A 20,142-nucleotide genomic window follows, 5' to 3' on the forward strand; every position below is an offset into this window, starting at 1 on the left:
TTTTTCTATATACCAAGCCCTTCCTCTTTGTCTGCCTCGATTCTAACATAAGTCTAAGTCTCTGGCACATAAGCAACTGCAAAATCTATTACCTGGATGACACACCAAGTGAATGCTCAGTAACTCGAGTACTTTTGCTTCTCTCACCTTCCTACCATCAGCATTGATAAAAGCCATCCTTCCATAGTGATTTCCTCTCTTACTTGCTACATAATAGTAAAGATGTGAAAACTTGTAATACAGCCGATCTCAAATTGGAGATCGAGTTTTTCTCTGGACTTTATGCAGTGGATATGATGCAACAATTGCTTAATATATGTATCCCAAAAATGTTAAACATTTATCGAACATATAGTATGTGAAAAGTGCAATGAAAGTTAGGACATTTCAAAAATGAGAATGATATTACCAGGATGGATGAAAGAGTTTATGCATAAGTTAATGAAAATGATGAAGGTTATATATGCATCAGGAAATTGAACATTTAAATAAGAGAATAACTGATATAAATGACAAGGAGGTTAATAAGCAGAGGCAAGTATCTAAAGATGATAGGGTCTTTAAATGGTGCCTCAATTATTAAAGGTGTGGTAAAAAAATAAGGTGCATAAGATGTGCTTCACAGGTGGTAGCATAAAAAAAATATCAGATGGCATCAGAATTAGTAGTAATGGTATGCACAAACAACTTGGATAGCAAAACAAGGAATCTGGAAAGGGATTTGAAGAAGTTGTTGCAGGAGGTGAAGGATAACAGTGTCATTGGGAAAGTGGTTAGTTTATTGTCCAAATATGACAATAGTGAACTGAGAAGGAGAGCAATGATAATGAATGATGAAAACATGGCTGAATTGTGTGACAGAGAGTGTTCAATTTGTGAATGTATGGAATGAATTTGAAGAGAAGTTAGAATGGTTCAAAGCTGATAGAATGAATTTGAATGATTTGGTGCTGGTCATTTAGAGTAATTGTTGTTTACTAAGAGCACACAGGATTAATATGAAATTAGTACCACTAGGAGTCAGAGAGAGGTTGAGAAGCAAGTTGTGGAAGGACAGATACAAAAGAGAGGAGGTGATTATAGCAGGGCAGAGTGATGCAGTGCAAAACGGTGAAGATGATATGAAGAAAAATCAGAGTTGGGATCAGGGAAACTCTAACAGAGAGAGAGAGAGAGAGAGAGAGTAAAGAGCAATTGTCTTGATCGGATGACCTCAAAGAGTGGAGAAATGTTATGCTTGTATACTTATGGACAGAGTATTAGAAATAAAGGGGCTGAGCTTGTAGTATTAATCAAATCAGTACACCCAAAGATAACTGGCATAAGTGAAACTTGGTTGACTGAGGATGATATTTTCCAAAAGGATAGGAAGATGGAGAGAGAGAGAGAGAGAGGAGGAGGGAAAGCATTGTTAATGGTAGCATAGGAATCGTGTCCTTCAAGAGTGAAAGTGAAAATTAGCAGTACATGTGAAGATTTTGAAGCTGTTTGGTGTGAAATTGAGATCAATAGCATAATATACGATGGTTGTTTGAAAAGTTTGATAAATTTCCAATAGACGGTGACACAATTCGTTCATTCATACCAGTGTCGGACATATCTTTTTCATGACCCCTGGAAAAATTTTAGCCATGTGCGATGCATAGTTCTTGTTTGGCAAACATTTAAATGAGTATGTTTGCATTTTTCATAAAAATGGAGAAAAACAAGTTTCGTGCAGTGATAAGACACTTTTATTTGAAGGAGTGGATGGCTGTGCAGATCAAAGCTAAGTTAGATGCAGTTCATGGGGACTCTGCACCAGCATTAAAGACTATTTATATTTGGATGAACGAGTTTAAACATGGTCGTAAGTCCATCGAAGATGAAGAGGCTCCAAATGCCTGACTGAGGTCACTACGAAGGAAATGATTGACAAAATCCATGGTATCGTTATGGAAGCCCGCTGAGTGAAAGTGCGTGAGATTGCTGAGATTGTAGGCATCTCAACTGAGCAGGTGAATAATATCATGCATGAAAAATTGAACATGAAAAAGCAGTGCGATGGGTGCCATAATTATTGACTATCGATCAAAAATGCATGCAAAAAGACATTTCAGCAGTGTTTGGTGATATTTAATCGCAATTCACAGGATTTTTTGTGTCGATTCATGACCGTAGATGAAACTTGGATCCACCACTACACACCTGAGTCCAAGCAGCAGTCAAAACAGTGGATAATGCCTGGTGCAAGAGCACCGAAAAAAGTGAAGACCATTTTGTCAGGAGAGAAGGTGATGGCCACTGTCTTTTAGGATTCCCAAGGAATTATCATGATAGACTATTTGGAAAAGGGTAGGACAATAACAGGAATCTATTATACGTCATTGTTAGACCATTTAAAAGAAGAACTGAAGAAAAAACCGCCAAGATTGGTGCACAAAAACGTGGTCTTTCATCAAGACAATGCACCGTCCCATACATCGGGCATTGCAGCAAAATTGCACAACTTGAGGTTAGAATTGGTTCCCCATCCACCATATTCAACAGGACTTGGCCTAGTGTAACTTCTTGTTCCCAAACTTAAAAATTTGACTCGGTGGGTTAAAAAGTTTCTTCGAACGAGGATATCATGAAGGCTGTCAATGACTATTTTGCACAGTTTGACAAATCCTACTTTTTAGATGGGATGAAAAAATTGGAAATTTGCTGGACCAGATGTGTAGATCTCAATGGAGACTATGCTGAGAAATAAAGATGATGTTTTCCAAAAAAAATGTGTTTAACTTATTTTTATACCAAACTTTTCAAACAACTCTCATATGTAATAAGATGCTGTTATAGGACAGGGAATGTGGAGAGTATTGATTGTGAAATGTTTAAAAAATTAGTTGGGCAAGTAAAAGGAAGGTGATCCTAATGGGAGATTTTAATTATAGGAATGTGGATCAGAAAGAATAGATAGTATAGTAACAAGGAGAGTGAATTTGTTGAGTTTCTGTAGGATAACTATCTAAAGCAGCATGTGATGGAAGCAAGAAGATGTTCATCGATGTTAGATTTGTCAATATCTTCACACAGATGTGGTTGTAAATGGAGTACACTGCCACCTGTTGGTGAAAGTGATTATGACAGTTGGTCCGGAAGGTAGGCAAACAGGAAAAAGTTATCAAGAAGGTCTATTTGTGGAAATATAAGGTGGGTGATTATGAGGAGCTCTGTAGTCAACTAGCATCAATACATTGGGTTGATGAATTGTGCAGAACAGATGCTCACAGTGCATGGGAAATAATAAGGCAGTATCTAACACAACCAATCCATAATTGCATACCAAGAGTTAGTGAATAAATAGAGTAGGAGTAAGATGAATGAATAGTGAAATCAAGCAAGCAGCATTACAAAAGAAGTTGTTATGGAGGAGGTACAAGACATTTTCCAGTGAGCAGTGCATGAAGAATATAAACTACATGCCAGAAAAGTGACAAGTATGCTTAAAAAAGATAAAGTAGAATATGAAAGACGATTAGCCAGTAAGGTCAACGCTAATCCAAGGGGAATTTTTCTGAGATGTGGCAAGCAAGAGGAAAAATAAATATGGCAGGCTGACATTGGTGGATAGTTATAGTACGAGAGTAAACATAGCAAATGATATAATGGAATTATTTAATGAATACTTCATCAGTTTGTATCATAGTGGTGAGAACAATGCTGTGCAACATGTAGAAAGGAGGCAAGGATTAGGAGAATCACAGGTGTTTCAAGTGTTTCTTGGGTTAGATGTAAATAAGGCTGTGGGAATGGATGACATATCACTGCATATTTTTAAAGAATGTGCAAAAGAGTTAGCTATGCCCTTGATCTGGTTATTTAATGAATGTCTTGTGCTGTGTAAGGTTCCTAAGGAGTGGAAAGAAGGCAGAAACTTTCCACAAGCATAGTTTGAGAAAAGAAGTTTCAAAATATAAATTGGTCTATATATCTGCAGTTGTGATCACAATTGTAAAAATTAATTAGAAATAAATAGGACTGGATTGAGGGATATAAGATTCACTCTGATGGTCAGTATGAGTTAATGAAGGACAGGTCTTCTATTATGATAAAGTGATGAATGTTTTGGATATGGGAGAATCATATACAGTGATATTGTTGGACTTTGCAAAAGCATTTGATAGATTACCACATGAGTTGATGTACAAGCTGCAGAGGTTAAGAATAGACATTATATTGGTTAGATGGATCAGAGATTGGCTCTCTGAAGCCAATCAGGAGTAGTGCTGATGTTAATTCTCTGCAGGACGATTCAAACAGACTTTTAGCTTGGACACATGAGCGAGGTTGCAGTTTTGATATTAATAAATGTAACGTATTACACTTTGGGATATTGAGATATAAAGCTACATACTGTATTGGTGGAGCTGTACTTCAGGAAGTGGATAAAATTTGGAATCTTTGAGTGATGGCAGACAGTGGACTGAAGTTCTGAGGGTACATTGCAAGTGTTGCAAAGATTGCACATCATACCACTGCTATGATAAAAATATACATTGACATATAGGGATAAGGAGGTGGTGGTGCATCTATATAAAGCATTGGTCAGACCACATATGGACTATTTGTGCTCAGATTTGGTCACCTGGTTTTCATTGTGATGTGAAAACACAAGAGAGGGTTCAAAGTTGAGTGACCAAAGTGATATCTGGACTCTAGAGTGTTGGTTATGAAGAGCATTTGAGGGAATATGGATTACAGAGGTTGGACAGGAGGAAAAGAAGAGATATGATAGAGATCTTCAAGTTGGTTAATGGATTCTATCAAATGAATAGAAGGAATTATAAAAAGAGTGGATGTTACGATTGGAAGAATGAGAGCATCTCTGGAAGTTGTATAAAGAAGTGAAGGGTGTGAGGAGTAGATTTTTTGCATGGAGAATTGCTGGTGAGCGGAATGCATTGCAGGACTGCATTGTGAATGTAGGTAGTGTAAATAACTTCAAAGCTCATTATGATAGACATGTTGCTTGCTGGTTGAGTGGGCCTCCCACAATGAGTCTGTTGACTCTATGGAGGTTGCCAAAAAAATATAATAATAATAATAATAAATAAATAAAATATATTATTTTGAAATTATTATCATTATTATTAACAAACCTTTATGGATCAATAAACTCATTGTGATCACTCAACCACCAACAAATCCAACATATTTCAATTTAAAGTCATTTGCAGTCATCATATTTGCTATAATAAAGAAGGTAAATTTAAATTATGGGAGAAACCTGAGAAGGCCAAAGGAATAGCAAATGCTTCTTTTATTATGTAGAAGTAAAAGGAAGAATGATTAGGGAAAAACAGTTCTAATGGACACAGCTGGTAGAGTGACAGAATCAAAAGAAATATTAGAGTTAGTGAGTAATCATTTTTGACAGAGTGTATCATCCAGGTGGAGATAATGCAGTGAAACATTTTTTCACACAAGGATATATAGATGTATTTCCACTTCATTTCATTCATGTATATTTAAGCTAATAAATCATTTTGAAATCATTATTATTAATAGACTTTATGCGATCAATAAACTTGTTGTGGTCACTGCAGCCAGCACCATTCTGGCAAAGCCCACCACTCTCCAAGTGAAACAAACTTATACAGTGCAGAAATATTAGACTTATATTTATAAATATGAGAGTGATAAACACCTAGAACAAAAATGATATTAAAACAACTGATATAACCACAAGGAAGAACACATCTTAAAACCCTTTAACCCCATGTTTCATCAAATTGCAATAATTTGTTCTTTTTCTTTTAGGATATATAAGAAGGCATGTCAATTCCTTCATGGTGAGTATCACAACTTTTCAGCACCCTCTTGGTACAGTACTCTACCATTTATCTAACCAAATCCAGAAGGCAATTTACTGTTCTGATAATTGAAGTAAAATTACACAGTGCTGTACCAAAAGTTGGTTGACATGCAAGGGTTGTTGATTTGAAGGTTGTAAACAATAGATTACTGTAACATAAATAATTGATAAATATAATGGAAAGAATAGTACAGAAATATACACATAAATGGATTGTAATCACTGAGATGTGATCATGCTTTAAGTTAATGTTATAGGAATGGAATGCAAATTCTGTGGTTTTTTATCTTTTATATTATTATTAGGGATCATCTGAGGATCACATACCATGTAAGGAATGAGAACTGACTTGGGCTTCTAACCTCATCATCCCATGGTACACGCTGTTATTAGTTATCCACCTGGACACTAAATGAGCGAGGATGGACTGGCAATCTGAGATTTTTGCTGACCAAACAGTATGCTGTATCAAATTAAACCACTTGCATATATAATGGTACAATATGATCAAATATCATGTGGTCTTGGCCATTGTGTGCAGTTAAATAATGCTAATGAATATCCTCAACAAACAAAGAGAAATAGTGATTGGTGCCATTAACATTAGGAGCATGAATGAAAAAGCAGTGTGACTAATGGATGAATTACAGAAATACTGTGTTGACATAAATAATGTCACTGAGATGAAGAACACTCTTTCTAAAAACAATACTAAAGGTAGTTATTACCTTGTGATCACTTTCATCAACTGGAGACAGATATTGCACCTCGTTCACAATTTATTTATTTATGCTTATGGCTACATGAAATTGGCAAGTGAAAAGTACAATCACAATTTCCAGAAACAAATGATGAAAATCTTAACATATAAAAGTTCATTACATAAAAGGCACAATCTGTTTTCTAAGTCTTGTTTTTTTTTTTTTTTGATTAAAATAAAGCAAAAGTAGCTTGTCAGAATCAAGCCAGGGACAATTATCATCCTGCTGCACCACGTATGACAAGGCTGCATGTTCTCACAACACTTTCACAACATAAATGTAACTGTATCCGAGGTTTAATTAGAGAGCAGATGTGTCTTGTGTGAGAAACTTGATCCATTAGAGGAGGCCCATTTCACATTGTATTATCATCTTCTAATATGAGGAGGAGTTCTGCTGATACTATGACAATAGCTATGAGAGCGACTACGAGAATAACGTCTTCGTGGTGAGACGGGACCGTGATCTTCTGTTTCCTCCAAAACCACTGCCACCACCATACCAACTACATGTCAAGGTCCAGTCTGGAAAGCCAATCCAAGGTCTTATCCATCACCTTGTGGATGTCCTGTAGGTCACCACTGTGAAATTGGTGCCTTGGGCAGTCATACACAATATGAGTAATTGTCTGAGCCACGGGCGAACAATCACAACAAGGGTGATCTAACAGCCCCCATTTATGTAGAAGGTAGCCACATCTGTCCTGATTAGTTCTGATCCTGTTTATTGATAACCAAATCTTCCTAGGAAGAGCAAAACCAGGCTGTGGAGCACAGGGATCTTTTACCAGGAAGCCGTTTATTTAGAGGTTGTTAAACCAGTGTACTCTCCATATGTCAGATACTGATGGCAGTGCAGCTGAAGAGAGTTCATCCATGGACCAGAGAGGCTTTCTAGATTTGAGGCGAAGACTAGGTGGATTTATGAGAGTCTGGTGCAGGGGTAGGAGTGGATTGCTCATTGCTTTATTAAATTCCTTAATCGAGGCTTGTCTTCTCCGTATGTTTGGTGGAGCAATGTTAGATAGGACAGGCAGCCAGGAGAGAGGGGGTGCTTCTCACTGTCCCACTAATTGTGCGCATGGTAGAGTTTAGCTGGGTGTCTATAATGTTAGTGTGTGTGCACTTCTTTCCCAAACAGGGGCACAATATTCTGCTGCAGAGAATGCGAGGGCTAGTGCACCACAACCCCAGGTTGTTCCAGCAAGCCTTGAAATGATATTGTTTCTGGTTTTAATTTTATTGGAGAGGTTGGTTGATGATGTGCCTTTTATAGGTTAGGCTTCTGTCCAGGCTCACTCCAAGGTATTTTGGGTGAGGCTCGTGCTCTACCATTTTTCCACAGAAAGAAAGGTTGAGTTGTGAAATACAGAGGACACTGTTTTTGTTCGATTTGGCTTCAAGTACCACTGCTTGAAGTACTCTTCCAGGGTGTTCAGGTCTGTATTCAAGGTTGATTCTAGGTTGGCAAAGGAGGTGGAACAATGTAAGATCGCTAGGTCATCGGCGTACATATACTTGCTTGATCTAGTATGAGGTAGATCATACACGTAGATGTTAAAAAGTAAAGGGGATAACACAGAGCCCTGAGGAAGACCGTTCACAATAATATCCTTTAATGCATTAATAAAAATCTAAGATTCTCAATAAATGAGCATTCCTCTCCTGAAAACTACTTAAGGTGTTCCTCAAAAATAGATAAATTAATTTTCCACATTGCTAAATGCTTTCACTTCATTCTAGTTTAAACACAACTAAAACCCATAACGAACATTGTTCTCCTTTCCTTTAGTGTTACATAGTGATCGGCATTCACTGCAGTGAAATTATGGAGACTACAACTGTTGGAAGTTTATTTTGCACTTGGTTAGACTATAATAAATTTTGTTTAATCCTTTATCCAAGTGTAAGCAAACAAAGTTTGCACCTGAAAATATCTTCAAGACTGAGGTAAGGTGGTGCAACACCAGGCAACTCCAAGCAAAGGTGGACCAAGCTCTCATCACTCCTTGTCTCAGTATCTCCCATAATGCAAAGCACGTCTCCTTGCAGATGTGTATACTGCTATGCATTAAGGGAAGGGCCACTACCCAGACTGATTTTGACCTTTATTGAGATCTTGTCAGTGGGAGGCAGACCCAAACATGGTGATACTAAGGCAGAAGAAATTGGAGAGGTCATATTTACCTATACGAGTTGCCAACAGGTGTACCACCTTATTATTGAATTACTCTGGATTTAAAGAAAGATGTTGGAAGTTTATTTTGCACTTGGTTAGACTATAATAAATTTAGTTTAATCCTTTATCCAAGTGTAAGCAAACAAAGTTTGCAGCTGAAAATATCTTCAGGACTGAGGTAAGGTGGTACAACCCCAGGAAACTCCGAGCAATGGTGGACCAAGCTCTCATCACTCCTTGTCTCAGTATCTCCCATAATGCAAAGCACATCTCCTTGCAGACATGTATACTGCTATGCATTAAGGGAAGGGCCACTACCCAGACCGGTTTCGACCTTTATTTTGCTCGGAGTTGCCTGGTGTTGTACCACCTTACCTCAGTCCTGAAGATATTTTCAGGTGCAAACTTTGTTTGCTTACACTTGGATAAAGGATTAAACTAAATTTATTATGGAGACTACAACTGCTTTAGGAATAATTACTTTAATTTCCCGACATTTCGATCTTCACATTAAGGTCATCATGTAGAGTATACACACACATATATAAAGACAAGGTATATTACATTCCAAACGCCATGCCAAAGTCACAATGATTTGATCAACCATTATTCTACTGGCCTGACCTCTAGTGAAAAAAAAGAAAAAAAATTACATCAAAGCTATATTCTATTTATATGTTATAAATCAGAGAACCAATTCATATAGATAGTTTTAATACAATAAGAGTAATGGCCTAATCCATAATTTAACACGAGTGTTGTTATATTAGAGTTAATATAAAGTAATTATTCCTAACGTGGTTGTAGTCTCCATAATTCTACTGAAATGAACAGTGTTTTCCTGTTTACTAGACAAATTTTCTTATATAATTCTTTGTCTTCCCCTTCTACATTTCCAGGCCTATAGCAAAAAGGTTCTACTAAATATATCATCCTGTTCACCTCCACCTCACACTATACCAAACCATGCTATCATAACCACAGTATTTGTTAGTGCTCCTCAGCCATTATTTCCCTCTTGTGTATGCACAGACAATTCCTTTGCTATCATTAACAGTACTCCTCAGTTTTTCTCCTTCCTATCCTCATGAAAAATAAACACACCTTCACTCCTTCATCTCTATTTTCATCAGGATATTATCCTAGTGAACCATATTTCACTTAAATCAACAATTTTGGGGTAAATCAACTGAATAAATGCAACAATTTCTTTCTCTTTATTTCTGGTAACCTGGGCATTTATAAGCAAATACAGTAACTAATTTCTGAGTTTATAACCAGTCCTAGGACTTCTTCACATTGGACTTTGGCCACTATTCCTTTATCACTAACATTTTTTTATGCATCTCCCACCAAAATGTTTTTGTAAACCTATAGTACATTTGAACTGTGGGTCGGCCAAGGATTTTTTATTAATTTTTTTTACAGTCTGGAAACCCTGCTCCAGCAGAGATCAAATGCAGACCTTTCTCAAGCCACTTCAGGCCTCCAATAAGCAGGCTGGTGACCTCATACCAGATGATGAAATTCATCTCCCACCTAAAGACAATCATATATGTGCCTATGGCAGGATTTAAACTCTTGGCCTGTATGTTGGGAAACAGATATGCTAAACACTCGGCCAATTAGGCAGGCAACCTATCCAATATTTTTTGCTACACATGATCACTAATATTTCTGGCATCTTTTCTCCTTTTACCTTGTCACCCTCTCCACTCCCCCATCCATTTCCTCTTTTACAAGAATATCCATTCTCTCATTCTCATCTCAAGGGTTGAGCATAAAGTAATGCTCCTCTATATGTTTATTCAACACTACTTCTTCATTTTAACTGTTCTGCTTTTTCAAATCTGTTCTTACTTCTTACTTCTGTTCTTGGCCTTAGATCTCTAATTCACCTTTAATTTTTTCTCTCTCTCTTTCACATATATGCGCACACGCGCACACACACAATTATTATCTCTTCCAGCTACAGTTTCTTCCATTCACTTAGACCAAATCCATTCACATGTCACCCAGCACATTATATTGTTCTATCTATCCTTCATTATACTGTTCTATCTATACTTCATTTTATGCATTCAGAAGCTGAACTCCTATCCATCATTTCTGCTGTCTTGTTTAAGTGCAAAGTTTCACGCTACAGAAGAGCAATCCTATATAACGTATATGCTCCAAGAGGTGGAATGAGATTTGGAGACTGAGGACGATAGTCAATAGAAACCTAAAGTTCAGGATGATATTGTTAAATTCATGAAGACCACAAAGCATATGTTTGTTATAATAAGTAGAACACTGGCAAGTGGAGATGAGCTTCCTCAACACCATGGAAACTGGAGATGATTAAAATTTATGCACAGGAGTAAGTAACCAAGACAACATCAGAGGTGTGGAATGTGGAAAGATAATATTTTTTTTTTTCTATGTTGGGCCCATACAAAAGAGGCTGGCTGATCAACCTATAGTACATTAGTATCATATATAGGCAGTGGATTGGGAAAGGAGGAAGTTGTTTACATTTGATTTAAAAGACTGTATATGTATTCCTTGGGAAACACAACAGAGGGACGACTGTTCCACAATACAGCAGTTGCAGGGATGAAGGGTTGAGCAGTTATGGCCTATGACTTTGACAATTGCTTTGGTGAGAGACCAAAAGGCTCAGCTGCCATTTGGACAGGCAGCTAGTTTCCTTCTTTTTGCTCTTTCAAAGTCTGTTATGGTAGCATTGATTTCTTTTTGCATCTATTTCGGGCTTCGGTATAAGCTCTAAAGAGAGGATGGAGTTCTTGATTTGAGCTAGTTATGGTATGTTTGATTTTTCATTACAGCCTTGGCACATCTTTTAGAGGACCAGGGTTTAGTTAAGGAATGGCAGTTCAGAGTAGTGTGGGGAAGGTATGTTTCCATGCCAATTAGGATTACTTTGGTGATAAGTTCAGTGCATATGTTTGGGTTGGAAGGCAGTAGTCCAACCATGAGAAATGAGGCATAGAAGTTATGGAGGCCGTCCCACAAAGCCATAAGCTTTGCTGCATGGGAGGGGGAGGAGATGAGCACTAGATTGTGGTCAGAATTACTTTTTTTTGGGGGGGGGGCACTTACATTCACTATGTATTTGGAAGGATCGTTGGTGAGGAAGAGATCTAGGGTGTTTGGGGAATGGTTCGGGTTATGTGGTATTCTGGTTGGCATCTGAACAAGTTGTGTAAGGTCATTAGTGATGACAAATGTTTCAGCATCTCTGCTTGCAAGATATACAGCTGGAGGAGGAAAGCCAGTTGATGTTTTGAACATTAAAATCTCCTAGGAGGATGATTTCACTGTTGGGAAAGTGGGACTGGAGAAAATCAATTTTTAGGAGAAGAAATTAAAGAGCTCAGAGTGGTTGGTTGCATTAGGGAGGCGATAGAGACAGCAAATGAATTTGACTGAGTGGGGAAGGGTTATTTTCGACCAAAGAAGGTTAAAGTTGAGTGATTCTAGGTTGGGTGCTCTCTCTAGCAAGGAATGTCAGAGTAGATGTATGTGCAGATGCCACCCTTGGGTCAGAAGGAGTTAAAGTCTGTAGTTTGGAAAGCTGAAATAAATATTGTTGGTGAGATTTGAGTTTCTGCCAGAAAGAGTAGGTGGGGTGTGGTAGACTGAAGGTAGTAGTGGACACTATTAAGGTTGGAGTTTAGTCCATGGATGTTGGTGAAGTGGATATGAAGGGTTCTGTGAGGTGCATATATTTGACCACAAAGGTCTTGCACATTTCCTCTGCAGTGCCTGTATACTGGTCTCCATGGTGGCTACTAGTGGCGTCACTTGATTTTTGCACTAATTTAACTTGTTTGTAGTTGATGATCCAACTGGTGTCTCCATTTTGGTGTTTTTCTTCAAGTTCTCTTTGAAGATGGCATCCTTATTCCCTCTGGGCAATGCTAGGTCTGGTTGCGCAATTGGGGACAAGTGTCTTTGAACTTGTTGTTGATTGCTGTTATTAATTTAGATGTGCTTGTTGTGTGTGACAAGACGTGGAAAGTTCATTCCATTCTTTCTTTTTTTTATTTATGGGTCTGAAATGATGGCACCTGATGATATTTTTAGAATCAATGTTGTATTCTTCTACTAATTTGTTGATGTCTTCTTTTAATGATTTTCCGTTTTCTGTCAGAAAGTTCAAGATAGCTGCATTGAATTTTTTGTTTTTGGCCTCCATCGAGTTGTGCACCCTTGATGTGATTAGTCGGGGAGTTCATCCACAGGCAAGGGAACTTGCATTGCTGCATTGATCATCAGTTAGTTCGAGCTTGGCTTCCACTGCTCGTATCTTGGAGGAAAAAGTTTCATTCATAGCATTGATGTGCTGTTCAAGGTTTTCGATTCGTTTTCTTCAGTTTAGGAGTTGTTTTACAGAAGGGAGGCACAGCGCACAGAAAAAGGGCTGGTTGAGGTCAATAAATAGCTTCTGCACCGATTCATCAATTTTTGCACAGGACAACAGACTAGCAGAATATACCTATTTTTATCAGTGACATCAGTTTTACAGTTGCAGCATTTTGTGGGTTTGTTCGAGATCGACAGCGCTGTTCTGGCAAGACATGTGGTGCTTGTTCATTGTTGGCTTTTGTTGCCACGATATATGCTTTGTATGGTAGGCATAGTGGGTGCTTACATGTGGCTAATTTTTAACTGGAAAGATAGCTGATTTAATGCACTATAACCACTCAGCCAGCTGGCCTGGTTGGCCGAGTGGTTAACATATCTGCTCTCGAGCAAAAAGGCTGTGGGTTCGAATCCCATGGGGGCATGGCTGTTTGTGCTTGTTTATGAAAATACTAGTAGTGGTGGTGGTGGTGGTGGTTGGGCAGTAGATGGCATTGGTGTAGATGATGCAGTTAGCTGTAGTAGGTGGAAATGTAGAGTTGTAGAGTAGGTACCCTCCCTTGATTAGTCCTTGGACTCCTTGGAGGTGTCACACAATAATAACAAGTACTTAGAGGTGGTGCAGACATAATCGGCTCCTTAGTACCTACTGTTAAGATTTCTGTTTAATGAGTAATTTCAATGAAAAACACTTACAATAACTATAAAATGTGGGAGCACAAGAATAGAATAGCTTATTCACAGATGCCACTCATGATAGACACATTTAAATTAGTAAAGGGATTTTACCAGATGGTTATGGAAGGGATTATTCATAAAGTGGAGGAAGAGGAAGTTGTATAAGATTTAGATTTTTTTTTAAATATATATATGACCTTTTCCATCATCTGCCGTAACCCAAAGATAGCATCTGTTGTTGAAAAGTATCGAGAGAAACAAAGGGAGCTACATCTGGCATTTATTGATCTGGAGAAAGCATACGACAGAGTGCCAAGGCAAGAAGTCTGGAGGTGTCTGAGGGAGAAGAAGGTTCCGGAGAAATATGTCAGGTTGGTGCGGGAAATGTACAGAAATGTGAAGACAAGTGTTCGGACCTGTCTGGGACAGACAGAAAGTTTTCAAGTAACAGTTGGCTTGCATCAAGGGTCAGCATTAAGTCTGTTTCTGTTTAATATTGTGATGGAGGTGGTAACAGAGGAGGTGACATAAGATGCGCCTTGGACAATGTCGTATGCAGATGACATCTTGCTGTGTGCAGATTCAAGAGAAGAAGCGGGAACTAAACTGGAAAGATGGAGAAAAGTACTGGAAGAGAGAGGTATGAGACTGAGCAGAAGTAAGACAGAGTATATGTGTTGCACAGTGGGCAGCAGACAGGAGACAGATCTGGAGCTGGAAGGAAATATCATCAGGAAGGCGAGAGACTTTAGATACTTAGGTTCAACAGTGGAAGAAGATGGAGGAGCTGAGAAGGAAGTGGGATGCAGGATACAAGCGGGTTGGAGGAACTGGAGGGAGATGGCTGGAGTGTTATGCGATAAGAGGGTGCCGATCAATCTGAAAGGCAAAATTTATAGGACAATAGTGAGGCCAGCTATAACATATGCTATAGAAACTGTGGCCCTGAGGAAAAATAACATCAGCAGGATGGAAGTAGCAGAGATGAGAATGCTTAGGTGGATGTGCGGTGTGACCAGAAAGGATCGTCTGAGAAATGACTATGTCAGGGGAACAGTGAAAGTTACGAACTTAGGAGCGAAAATACAGGAGGCAAGGTTGAGATGGTTTGGTCATGTGATGAGGAGGGAGGACAAATTTGTGGGAAGAAGGGTCATGCAGATGGATGTGCAAGGAAGGTGGAAGCGTGGGCGGCCAAAGAAGAGATGGAGGGAGCTGGTAGAAGAGGACTAAGGACGAAGAACTTGGATGTGGTGACAGCCCAAGACAGGAAGGTGTGGAGGAGACTCATTATCAATAGTGACCCCACTTAAGTGGGAGAAGCTGCAGAAGAAGAAGATATATGACCTACACTTGAAAGGTAGAAGACCTGTAGTATATTAGCACCATGTGCAGGCAAAACATAAGAAGAAAGAAGGAATTTAAAGATTGTAGTCTGAGAAAAACACGAGTGTGAGGAATACTCGTGTTTTCAAAGAACAGCCTCCCACACTCTTGTCTTTTCAAAAGAATGAAAGAGGAAGAAGAGAAGTTAGGATAGTAAATGGATATGGAGCAGCAGCTACTTGTGTTTTTACACTTTTGGAAAGAAATGGAGGAATGATGGTGGTAAGTTCTGCAGAATATTGTCAATGGAAATACCTACAAAAGGACATAAAGGAGAAACATGGCATTTATGAGAGAAGAAATGGAGTGAATCAATCTGTGAGAGAGGTCATCAATTAGTTTGCTTGTCTACTTCTGGATAGCATCAAACAATCCTAAGGAAGTTTTAGGTGCATCACAAAATATGTAAGTAGTGATTGGACCAATTTGTTATTTATGCAACATTAATAGTTGTACAGGGGAGATGTAGTGTCATGAGTAGAACAGTATATCAAGTTATCTCGAAGATGAAGAACCTATGGCTGAGATGTGTTTGTGACAGGGGAGGCTAAATGTAAATCAGCCAGGGAAAATAAATCTAATCTTGTTTGAAGATCTGGATATCATCAAGAGTAAAGAAAAGTGAAGTTAGATTTCTTTCTTTTGGTAATACCGAAGCACATATAAGGTTATCCTCACCTTACCTCTGTGAAGGACAACAAGAGGATCAGAGTTAATTTAGGGCATCAGTTATGAAAGAAATTGATCCTTCTAATAACTGTACTATACGATCAAATGAAAAAGAATGGAGCATACTGTTATCAACATACTGTGTATAGGATATGAGTTCACTGAAAGATGGTGATTTATGTAGTAGGGGAAGATAGTCGTACAGAGCTGTGGGGTACTCCAGGGCTCTTGCTTCATACACTTTCTGGTAACCCAAATTCAAAAAAGGTTAGAAGGCAGATCATAAAATGGCAGTGTACTGAGCAAGGCCCTATGCCAGACTCAATCAAATGTCCTAGAAATGTCAACAGCAACCAAAGAGTTTCTCCAAACCTTTCCAAGATTAGTGTGATGGCCAGAAGGCCGATTGTGTATTGAGAATTGTGAAATTAATACTGCTAGTCACTGATTAGCTTAAGAGCTTCCAGGTGGTGCAGGCATTGGCTGTTAATGACCTTCTTCATGATTTTGAGAGAACTCAAGTAAGATCAATTGGTCAATAGTTGCTGTCTGACTTTTATCATCTTTATATTTTGTTATTTATTTATTTTATTTATTTATTTTTTTTAATGGGCTCAATATAGGCTAGTTTCCTTGCTGTGGGTAGATGCCAGATGAGAAAGATTGCAAATGATGGTAAACAGGATACATATTAATTCAAGAACATTGGTTTTTAGTACAATAAGATGAATACCATCAGGACCAGATGAATGACTTGTTGGTGTGTCAGCTATTCTGGAATCATCTGATTTCTTTCTCAACATTAAGGAAGAAATGTAGTTAGCAGTTCTTCGCAAAGGGTGAGTGGATTATTTGCTTTAGTCATAAGTACATCATTCTTCTCCTCTAACTTCTGTACTTATATATTATTTGCTTTATTATATTTATTTATTTTTTTATTTACATATTTATTATATGTTATTTGCTTTATGACCCACTCACCCTTTGCCAAGAACTGCTAACTAGCTAACTACATTCCTTCCTTGGTGTTGAGAAAGAAATCAGATGATTCCTTAATAGCTGACACATCAACAAGTCATTCATCCAGCAAGTCAGCCTTGTCATTGGGTGGGGTTACTATAGTACAATTAGAAGCAACTAGTCTGTCCTGGTTTCCACCTGTCTTCAGATTGTACTATAGTAACATCAATTGGGACCATTTGAGCTGGAAGCGAGTTTTCTGATTTTGGCTCTTTCAAAATTTTATCTGGATTTTTTTATTTTTTATTTTTACAACTCTTGGATGCTGTGTATGTCATGATAGATATTTGTTCCTAATCACTTGTGATAAGCTGATTTTTAAAATTTTTTTTTTACCTTGTAAGATTTTTAAGAGAGCCAAGGTGTTCTTTTGTGAGGAACATTATGATTTTCAATTCACAAAGCAGTCATGAATTACATTACATTTCACAACACAAAAATGGAATCTATTTTCATCTTCTTCCCACAACATTAGTCTGTTCAAGCATCAGCAAACAATCTAATAAGCTTCCTCAAAAAATAAAATAAAATAAAATAAAATTATTTGAGAGAGAAAGAGACATTTCAAGAAAAATTTGAGGAAAAAAGTCATACTATAAATGCCATTCTTACCAAAAGTGGCTGCAAAAACAGAAAAGACCACAGTATGCTGCATATGAATGATTGAAGATATTGAGAATTCCACACATATATTGACCTATTTAAAATATATATATGTATATAAATAAAAAAGTTCAGTCACACTAAAGAGAAAAAATAATAAAAATAAAATAAAATGAAATAATAATAATAATAAAAAATATCAAAAAGTGGTAAGTGATAATCAGATAAGAAATGATAAACAAAAGGAATTTGGAAATTCATTTGAGAGAAAAAAATTATTATTATTATTATTAATATCTGACCTCCATGGACACAAAGGGCTCATCATGGTCTATACTCTCTCGTGTCAAAAGATCACTGAGCTATGCCTTGAACCCATTCACAGATTCTGCATTCACCACACTTTCAGGCAACAATGCATTTCTCTCACCAATTATTCTTCATGCAAAGAACCCTATTCACATTCCCCTGCTCACATCTTCCTTATACAGCATCCACGGATGGCCTCTGGTTCTATCCTTGCCTCCAACTACTCTATAAAATATCTTCTCAACATTAATCTGGTAACAACCCCTCACCAACTTATATGTCACAATCATATCCACCCTTCTTCTTCTATTCATAAGACTCTTTAAGTTGCATTCTCTCAATGTCTCCTCATATCTGGCATTCCATAGACTAGACTTGCCATTAATTTCGTTAAATATTCATTGGACCTGCTTGAATATATCCACATCCCCATGAAAACAGGTGACCAAATCAGTGCACAGTAGTCCATATGTGGCCTGATCAAAGCCTTATACAAGGACACCATAACCTCTCTGCCTCTGTATGTAAATACTTCTGTAAATAACCTCTTTGCCTCTGTATGTCCTCCTTATTGCCATAATCCATTGGGATGATCATACAATTTTAGCAGTGTGACTCCTAAAGTCTCTGTCTACCATCACTCCCAGATCTCTCATTTCCTCTTTCAAAATTTCTCCATTAATTGTATATTCTGCATCCCAAACCTACTCACCAAATTTTAAGATCTTGCACTTTGCAACATTAAACTGATAGCTCTAATCATTTGCCCACTCATGTGAGTGGACAAATGATTAGAGCTATCAGTTTAATGTTGCAAAGTGCAACTATTTCTATTCAGATCCTCCTGCAAGTTCACAACATCTACTCTACTTCCCAATTTTGCATCATTGGCAAACAGCTGCATAATCTCTAGTTAGGCTGTTCCCAATGTCATTAACATACACATTAAACAATAATGATCTGAAAATAAATCCCTGTGGCACTCCACTAGTTGCCTTCCTCTTTTGGAATACTACTCCATCATATACAACCTGCTGATACTGTCCAACCTCTACACACCTTTTCTGGGCCTTGCAGACTATGCTTTGGATACAGCTCACAGAATCAATTGGAAAAAGACCATCATGCTCCATCACAATAAATTTAAAAAGAAGGAATGTTTAGAGAATAGCTGCTCTTAAAAATCAGCCCAATTTAAATAAATATGGGTTGCATAAAATTTCCCAAAATAGGTTCACAAAAGAGGATAATTCATCATGAGAAAATTCATCGTGAGAAAATTCATCATGGAAAAAATTCACTGCAAATGTTATTTGCTAGAAAATTTAAATGATACCGATATATGAAAGGTAAATGCAGTGCAAGATAAATTTCACAAAACATCCATACCTATTGCAAGTTTCAAATCCACAGCTCATTGATGGAAAAGGGGATGCTATTTAGTCAGTTGTTAATGACATGATATTTCTGATTACAGTTTATTTTTGAATGGTTCACAAAGAAAGTAATTAATTATGTATTTCACTTTGGGAGCACGCATCTCTACATTTTTTTTTTTTCAGTAGAGAAGAATAAATATAAAATTTAAAATTTCTTAGTGTCATAAAATACTAGTATTGGAAGAAAAGGTAAAGATTAGTATTGCAGCCACAGATGGCAATTTAGCTTTCTTTTGTTGATTTACATAACGATGATAGGATTTATGTAATTTTGTTATCATTTTCTTTAATATAATTACTTAAAAGTGCACCTATGATCTTAAACTAGCTCTGCAAATGATAGCAGCATACAATATGTCTTTACTATGCAGGAAAAGTGCAATGATTTTCAAATTACACATGCATTCAATAACAGAAACATGTCACTTTCTAAATTAGTTCAGATAAAAAAAATATATCATACCTGGATGGGTGTCTAAATACGTAAAACAGAAAAATATTGAATGGTTAGAAGAATAAATATTCTTAAATATTGTGCCATTTCTCCTTAACCATTCTTAAATATTTTATTCTCCCTAATATAGTACACCCTCGACATGTCTGCGCATATCAACAAAAGCAGAATCCATTCCGATAATAGGGTAATTAATCCATATTGTGGGATGAGTTGTTTATTATTACACGTCGGAAAATTAACTTCTCTTTTATGATCATTGTAGTTTTTAAAGTGGTAACTATTTTGCTTGTATAACAGTTGGAAAATTTTACCTATAAAGCACGTGATTTTGCTGGTTGTTGACCAATTCGTTCATTGCCTTATTTCTTTCTCCCCTTCAACATGAACTGACTCTTCCTGGCAGTCTGCCAACGAGAGCTCTCTTCTGTG

At 37.4% G+C, this 20,142-nt stretch overlaps 1 protein-coding gene across 1 annotated transcript in view; it reads right to left on the reverse strand.

The window, feature by feature from the left end:
- Positions 1 to 20,142, reverse strand: part of LOC150105439 (polycystin-1-like protein 1) — a 724,085-nt gene that overhangs the window by 195,810 nt on the left and 508,133 nt on the right. Inside the window, exon 35 of the mRNA XM_090394152.1 lies at positions 17,518 to 17,602. Coding sequence (XP_090250278.1) covers positions 17,518 to 17,602 — 85 coding nt within the window. The remainder of the gene's footprint in view (positions 1 to 17,517; positions 17,603 to 20,142) is intronic.

Source organism: Typopeltis vanoorti, chromosome 6 (assembly GCF_054136105.1).
Source record: "Typopeltis vanoorti isolate ZY-2024b chromosome 6, IOZ_Tvanoo_1.0, whole genome shotgun sequence".
Lineage (NCBI taxonomy): Eukaryota > Metazoa > Arthropoda > Arachnida > Uropygi > Thelyphonidae > Typopeltis > Typopeltis vanoorti.